This window comes from Rhinolophus ferrumequinum, assembly GCF_004115265.2.
Source record: "Rhinolophus ferrumequinum isolate MPI-CBG mRhiFer1 chromosome 15 unlocalized genomic scaffold, mRhiFer1_v1.p scaffold_54_arrow_ctg1_1, whole genome shotgun sequence".
Taxonomy (NCBI): domain Eukaryota; kingdom Metazoa; phylum Chordata; class Mammalia; order Chiroptera; family Rhinolophidae; genus Rhinolophus; species Rhinolophus ferrumequinum.
Window position 1 is genome coordinate 17,262,063 of NW_022680357.1, and position 8,261 is coordinate 17,270,323.

At 50.4% G+C, this 8,261-nt stretch overlaps 1 protein-coding gene across 1 annotated transcript in view; it reads right to left on the reverse strand.

Annotated features, from left to right (window-relative positions):
- Positions 1 to 3,618, reverse strand: part of USP31 (ubiquitin specific peptidase 31) — a 49,492-nt gene extending 45,874 nt beyond the window's left edge. The window contains exon 1 of the mRNA XM_033102045.1: positions 2,965 to 3,618. Within this exon, the coding sequence (XP_032957936.1) occupies positions 2,965 to 3,603 (639 nt within the window). The 5' untranslated portion in view covers positions 3,604 to 3,618. The remainder of the gene's footprint in view (positions 1 to 2,964) is intronic.
- Between the last annotated feature and the right edge of the window lie 4,643 nt (positions 3,619 to 8,261).

Sequence of the window (8,261 nt, forward strand, 5' to 3'; positions counted from 1 at the left end):
CTACAAATCCGTTCATAACCCATTTGCAACACGTCTCCCCAACTTTCTGCACCCCCATCGCTCTCCAAGGTGTGACACCCCCCCCCACCAGCATCACCTGCGAGCTTGTTAGAAATGCAGCGTCTCGGGCCCCACCCAGCTCCCAGGTCTGACTCCGCTTTGGAAGCAGCTTTGGAAGCAGCAGCCCGGGGGTGGGGATGTGCGCATTAAAGTGTGACAAAGTCTGCTGGGGAACTAACCAGGTTCCGCTGGCCCGTTCTTCACAGGCAGGTACAGGGTCTTCCCCCAATGCGAGTGCCTGGCACCTGGGCGGTGGGACGCTTTGGGGGCTGCCTAGGAGACAAGCCCCTCCTTTCCTCCTCTCTTCTGTTAAGGTAGGAAAAGCCCAGTGTCCACCTTCCAGCCACCAGGGCAGCCAGCACTGCAACCTACATGGTCAGAGCCCGTGAGGTATCAGGGGAAGCCTGCGGAGGGGGCTTCTGGAAGACTTTGTACTTCCCTCGTGGCCTCCTGCCTGGACGAGGTAGAATGCCATGAGGTGACAAACACTAAGGACAAAGAGCCAATAACAGCTAAGGACAACAGAGTGGAAACAGAAATAGTCTGAGTCCTTATTGGGCCCATCAAGCCACTGTACCCCTAGAACCATCTATACCCAGAGGCCCCCGTGTGAGCTACGTCAAGGTCTCATCTGCTGCTTCAGGCGCACACGTCATGAGGGCTGCTTCTTTCTTGCGCTGAATCCATTCCTAACTGGTGGATTAAACCTTCAATCGATGGGAAGCGAATGAATGAACGCAAAGGGAAATCTACTACAGGTGCAGAAGATGACTTTATGGAAAAAACAGGGCCTCTAAGAATCGGCTCAACTTTGCCAAAGCATGCCTATAAATCAGTGTCCGCATTTCTAGAATTATTGACCCATTTCTGTTCACAGCTTTCTAATGGATAAAAGAATGAACACAACCTCTTAAAAAGCAAGCAGTGGGAACGTTCACAGACCAAAATGCTGTAGAAATTGATTTTCACATTTGCAAAGAGTAGAAAACAAAACTTAAGTAACACTGGGCTCTGACCTTGAAAAGTTTGTAATTGCTGGGGCGACTTACAGGCAACTAGGAGCAAAAAGAAAAACCAAAATGACTTACAGGAGCTGCTTGGCTGCCATCCTCTGCTCCTTTCTTCCTTTCAGATCTTTGGCACGGATCTCATTCTTCCCCAGCCCCGACCCCAGTCAAGAATTTCCATGCAAATGTCCAAGATCAAACAGCAACCACTTTTTTTTTTCTTTTTTAAGAAAAACAGGGTAGAACTCCATAGATAAATATAAACAAAACGTAAGTAAAACGTCTTGAAATGAGAGGGCAGCCCTCGGGCAGTGGGTGTTCCTCAGCAAGAAAGCAGCTCTGCGACCAGGTGCAGACTCCTCTGACTGATAAGTATGTATATTTTAATCAAATCACTTACTTGGACTTAAAATAAATGTGTTTTTGAAAGAAACTTCACAGCACGGATGGAAAGCCAGTACCACTTGCCATAAATAGAAGACAAATGTAAAAACAAGCCCAATGAAAATAGAACCGTATTAAATTCTAGCTACCGTTGCCTACTAAAGCCTCTCAACTTGCAGCTTGTTCTGTGTGGAAAGAAAAGAGATGGCGGAGTGAACAAGGGGCGGTGGAGTCAGGCTACCACCAAGCTTCCCTTCTCTTGAGCAAGGTCAGGACAGCAAGAGAACGTGCAGGCCTCCACTTTCCCCCTGTGGGATTTCATGCTGCTTAATTCTCTCCACTTCCCACAGAAAAGGAACCCTCATACTCCCCAATCACCTTCTGCTGAGAGTAAGAGCCCATTTCCTGGGTGCAGCCTGAACGGTCCTACACACCCGACCTCAGCTGTCACCCACCTGGACAAAGACCCCAGGGCCATATTTAGCCCTCTGCCTGTCTTTGTATATGGCCGGTCCGCTAGCACTGGTTTGTAGAAATGAGTATGTGGAATCACTTTGATGACAGGGACGCTGACTCTGAACTCCACGTAAGCCGAACGTCTTACAAGACATTGTACTCGATTATTATATTCTTCGTTATTCAATAAAAAATTTGCGAATTTTTGTCTTCTCTTGTTATGTAAGCACCCGCATAATAGCCTGGATTTTGCATCGTGAGCAGCAAAGCCTGAAATGTTTACTGCGCGGCCCTGCATGGACCGTCTGACCGCGCCCCAGGTCCACCTGACCACTCCGCGCACACCTGCGAAGCCTGGCCCCTGCCCTCCTCCCCGCCAGCTGTCTGTGGTCAACTCAAGCCTCCTCCGTGCCAATCACCTCCTCCAAGAGGCCGCCCTAACTGCCCCCTCCCCACCTGAGGCAGCCTTCCAGCTCAGCCGTGGCATCGCCAGGCTTTACTTTCTTGAAACCACCAATACTACCTGTTCACTTGTTAAAGCCTTTACTAATGAAAATAATCAGAGCAGAAACACACACGGTGCTGTGCGCCAACTGAAGCATTTTCCAAACGACGTTGAACCCTCTTACGGTGCCAACCTGGAAGTCAAAACGGGCCCCAAATGGGTACTAGGAACGCGTCCCACCGAACACAGCCACTCGTGGGCAGCTCACAACCAACCTTGGGGCCGACACCAGAGCCCTCGGGCCTGTTCCACTGAGCGGTGGTGTCACTTGCCCGAGAAGTGGCAAAACCAGGATGTGAACCCAGGCTCGACAGTCCCCACGCCCCCACCCCCACTGCCCACGAAGAACGCAAGTTCCACGAAGGCAGACGGTCTTACTGTCTGTCCCATCACAGCGCCTAAAGCCTTAATAAATACACGATGAAGAAATCGATCGATCTGCCCTGCCATCGGCGGTGCCTGGACGGCACGTCGGGGAGGGGGCCCGGGCAGCGGGCGCTCGCGGACAGGGGTGCAGGGCCCCTCCCGGGGTGGGGGTCGCCGCAGGCCCACCTTGAAGTCGCGGCTGTGCTGCGGCGTGTACTCCAGCGTCCAGAGGGCGCGCACCAGATGCGCCAGCTGCTCCGTGACCTCGCCGGCGCCGCGGCCGGCGGGCGGCTCCGGGTCGGGGTCGGGGTCGGGGTCCGGGTCGGGCCGGCCGCCGCGGTACTGGCCGAGCGCCAGGTACTCGGCGAAGAGCTCGGTGTTGCTCAGACACTGCAGCGTGGCGTTCATGAAGCACGTGTTGCCGTGGTTCCGGAGCCCCGCCACCCCGGGCACCGGGTCGCCGGCGCAGGCGGGCGGCGCGGGCGCCGGGGCGGGCGCGGCGGGCGGCGGGCAGGGCGGCGGCGCGGGCGCGGCGGGCGGCCCGGGCGGGAAGCAGCCGCGGAGGCCGCCGCGGTCCGGGCCGGCGCCCTCGGAGCTGAGATGGGAGAGCGTGGACAGCGTCTTGAGGACGCGGCTCATGAAGCTGCCCACCGAGCGCGCCGACGACGGCGACGAGGGCGCGGCCGGCCCGGGCGCCCCGGGGCCCCCCGCGCCGCCGCCGCCCGCGCGGCCACTCCGGAACAGCCGCTTGCTGAAGGAGCGTTTCTCCTTCCCGCCCGCCGCCGCCGGCCCGGGCCCGGGCCCGGGCGCCGTTACCTTGGACATGGCGGCGGCTTCCCACGCTCATCCCCGCGCCCGGCCACCCGGCCCGCGGCCCCGCCACGGCCGCCGCCGCATCCCACCCGGCAGAGGGCTCGACGCCCCGCACACCTAAGAGCGCCGCGGAGCGAGGCAGCGAACGAGCGGCTGCGCGCGCGGCCCGCCCAGCTGGGCCGCTCACGTGACCCGGCGCCGCCCGCCCCGCGCTGAAGCCGCCGCGGCCGCCATGTTGACTGTGGGCACGGGGCCGCCTCCCTGGCCGGCCGTGATGATGACTCGTGGCTCCGGGCGCGGTCCTGCGGCTCGAAGCCCGATAGAGGCCATGTCTAGTGTGGGCGCGGTCCCGACGCGGAGGGCAGCGCTGGGTTCGCGCCGGGTGCTGGAGCCCAGGGCGAGTCTGGGTCTGCGCCGACGTGATGGCGGAGGCCTGGGAAAAGGCAGGAATCGGGAGGCCGTCGCTAGCGCACCTGGAACAGGTGATGGGCATGGCCCTGGCCAGTCCTGGGCGAGCCAGCCCCGCCCTGCTCCCGAGGGGCCCCGACCGCCAGCGTGCCCACCCGAACGCCATCACAGAGCCTGGCACGCTCCGGCCGGCTCGTCTTCCAGGCGGCACCGTGGGGTCGCCGTGCAATGCTACCATCAGAATTACCTTGCTTCTCGGACTAGCCTTTAAAATCCCTCGGAGGTCAACCATCATTCATTCATTCATTCAATAAGTAGTTACTGCTACTCGCCCCGCACCGTGCTGGGCGCTGGGAAGGCGACAAAGTATGAAGCCAACACGGTTTCTGCCTGCCCTCCTGCAGCTTACACTCCAGCGGATGCTGATAACAGCTACAAAAGATTGCATATCCATGTGCTTTTATTTGCAGGAGGGGAGTTGCACATCACGGGTTAGGCTTTCAGCTATCCAACATCGAAACAGACTTCCTGTTTCGAGAGGATACCAAATTAGGCAGGCCAACTCAAGCTCCCATTATGAAAACTGGAGCCCAGGAATGGGACCTAAGAAAGACCAGTCAGATGCTCCCTTGTCTCTGAAAGTATTGATACAGATTAGTTGGAAACAATGCAGTGAATTAGTGAATTTAGCTGTTCAATATTCAGCAGTGTGGCAGTGAGGGTACAGTGGTGGCAATCCAGGAATGGTGGCAGCGAGTGTCCAGCTGGCTGCTCTAGTGACAAGTTCTAACTGGTGCCTGTCTGCCTCCCGGTACTACTGCCCAAGCCTGTTTCTCCCGCTCTGTGTATTCTGTAAGCTAACCTGACAGGCTTCCAACTCCCTTTATTGCTGAAACCCATCAGTGTCAGTTTCTGTTGTTTGCAGTCAAGAAAATGACTAGTGATGCCTTTTTATCAGCAATTTGTATTTTGTACTGGTGTGATTTCCCTGCACACGTCATTTGTCTGTTTTTCTTTTGGCACATTCGTTTTATAAAGGTTGGCTAATAAAAGTTCTTTGTATATAAATTATATTATGCCTTGGTCTTTACCATTCCATTTGGTTATTTACCTTTTACTATATTTACATATGTTTTCATAGCAAATAGAGAATTTTAATTATTTTATAGAGTCTGACTGATCATTTTTTTCATAAAGGTTTCTGATTTTTTTTTTTACATGATTAGTCAAACAACCTTTCCACACTCCAAAAGAAGGATACTCATGTATGTTTTCATTTAATGCTGTTATGGTTTTTTTTTCTTTGAATGTAGGCTCCATCTGGAACTTATTTTTGTGTAAGAAATGAGGTAGGGATCTTGACTTTGCCTTACCACATGGCTGGCCAGTTGTCTCAGCACCATTTTTTTTTTTTAATAATTTAACCTTTTACCACTGCTTTAAAATATCACTTTTTCTCACATATTAAACTCCACATACATTTAGGGTTTTTAAAATTTTTGTTCTTTCTCATTGATGTGTCTCTATATTCCACGATAATACAGGTTGAGAATGTATTGAAATGTTTGGTAGGGCAGTACCTCCTAGTATTTTTTTCTCTCAGAAGAATTTAATCCTTTGGGGGGATTAGTTTACATAAGTTAATTTAAGGGAAAATGACATCATCATCATCATCATATTTATCTTATCTGAAAACAAAGTTTGTCTTTTTAAAATTATACAAGAGTTTTTCATGTCCCTCAGAGTATGTACTATAGTTTCCTTCCATGGGTCTTGTAACATTAATGAATTGATTCCTATTTGTTGTTACTCTAAATGGGATATTTTTATGCCATTATATTTCCTGTTGTTTGTCTCCAGGACAAAACTATTGGGTATCCAGCCACCTGATGTACTTTTAGTTCTTTCTCATAATTTTCAGTGGATTCTCTTGGGTTTGTTCAGGAATTCATATCATTGCATGAGATAATAACCTGGCCTCTTCCTCTATAATATTTGTACCTCATCTTTTTTTTCCTCCTTTCTAATTGCTCTTCCAGAATTCTGTGAAGTAACAGTAACAAGAGTGGGAAAGCCTGCACTGTTCCTGATACTAGCAGTGCTTCCAAGCTGCCCCATTTAGCATGATGCTCGCTTTGGCTTTGAGATATATATTATTTATTGCGTTAAAGTGGCATCCATTTATTCCTACTTCAGAAAGGGTTATTAACAGAAATGGATCTTGAATTTTATCAAATACCTTCTGGGCATCAACAGAGATGAGCCTATGCTTTTCTCCCCCCACTTTGACCTATATGCCCATCATAGGTTCTCGGCAGCAAAAAACATGAACTACTTTTAGTGAACTTAAGCAGAAAATGAGCTTATTGGAGGAATAGATACCAAGCAGCTCATGAAACTGACAGAAAAGCTTCAAAATCAGACTGGAAAAACCAAGGAAGACAATACATAGCCAGGACCCTGCTTCAGAAAACACTGCTTAAGAGGTCATTTGGCACCATCAGTGAAGCTGGACGCTTGCTGCTGGCACCTAGGCTGGCACCACCCTCAGTGGCAGCCACACTGCTAGACTCTTGGTTCTGCGATAGACACTGTGAATGATCTTAGATCATTTCTGATTGTCCTTGAACTCTTGCTGTCACACCTTCAAAATTCTAAGCGCAAAATGCAAGCATTTATTGGGTTGGGCTACATCCTGGATCTGGCCACTGGCTGCTGAGAAGTAGGGGAGGAATTGCATCTCCTACAGCTTCCAGAGCAGGAGACAGAGCTGACTCGCTCTGTCCTGTCCTGAGTTTCCATCCAGTGATGGCCCACTGAGCAAAGACAAGCCTTCCCGCCAAGCCCTGCCCAAACTGCAAAATGAATGACAGTGTTGTTCTAACCCCCGAAGTTCTGGGAGTAACCTGTTAGTTACAACTAGATAACCAAACAAGTACCTAGACAGATCTTAATGACAGCGTTTGTTCTCCTCTATTCATTTCTACATCTGCCCTCTGTTTGTAGCAATCCTGATTCTCTACTTGCTGCAGTGACAGGAAGCTTTCTCTTAAAACACATCTACCCCTTCAGTGTGGGCTAGACTTGGTGACTCGCTTCCAATGAACAAAGTGTGGAAAAGGACAAATAGGAACTTTGCAGTGGACAGACCTGGCAGATAGCACCTTCACCAAGTAACGATGGCTAACAACACCATAGGACAAGTCACGTTGACATCACGTGACCCCCTCATGTTAGTCAGCGTTGTCCATAGAAACAGAACCAACAGTGTGTGTGTGTGTGTGTGTGTGTGTGTGTGTGTGTAACAGAGAGAGATTATAGAAGGAATTGACTCACGTGGTGATTTAGAAGCTGACAAGTCCCAAGCCCTGCAGTCAGCAAGCTGGAGACCCAGGAGAGCCGGTGGTAGAGATCTAGTCCAAAGGCTGGCCAACTCGAGACCCAGGAAAAGCTGACATTTCAGGTCAACTCCAGAGGCTGGAAGAAACCAATGTCCCAGCCCATGCAGTCAGGCAGAAGGAATTCCCTCTTATTCGAGAGAGGGTTGGTCTTTTTGTTCTAGTCAGGCCTTCAACTGACTGGATGAGGTCCACCACATTGTGGAGAGCAATCTGATTTACTCAGTCGGTCAATTTAAATTGTAATCTCATCCAAAACCCCCATAATAATGCTTGACCAAATATCCAGGCACCCTGTGACCCTGTCAAGTTCACACATAAAATTAAACACCAGATCCTGCTAAAATGTGAAGAAGAGGCTATTTCATCTCTGTGGTATTTTTCACCAAACCCATAACCCCAGTCTATTCATGAAGAAAAACATCATATAAACCCAAATATAGGGACATTCTACAAAATGACTGGGCAGTACTCTTCAAAATTTGCCATAGTCAGAAAAATCAAAGAAAGATGGAGAAACTTCCACAGACCAAAGGAGACCAAAGAATATGTGATGACTAAATACTACGTGACACCCAGGATTAGATGCTGGCACATGAAAAGGATATTAATGGAAAACCTGATCAAATACAAATAAAACCTGGACTAGCTAGCAGTATTATACCAGTGTTAACTTCTTAGTTTTAATGAGTGTACCATGTCTGTGCAAGGTGTTAACACTGGGGAATCCTAGGAGAAGGTTATACAGGAACGCTGTGCTGTCTTTGCAACTCTTCTGTAAATCTCAAATCATCCCAACATTAAAACGTCTGTTAAAATGCATTTACACAAAAAGGAGGGGTAGATTTTTTAAAATACTGAGTA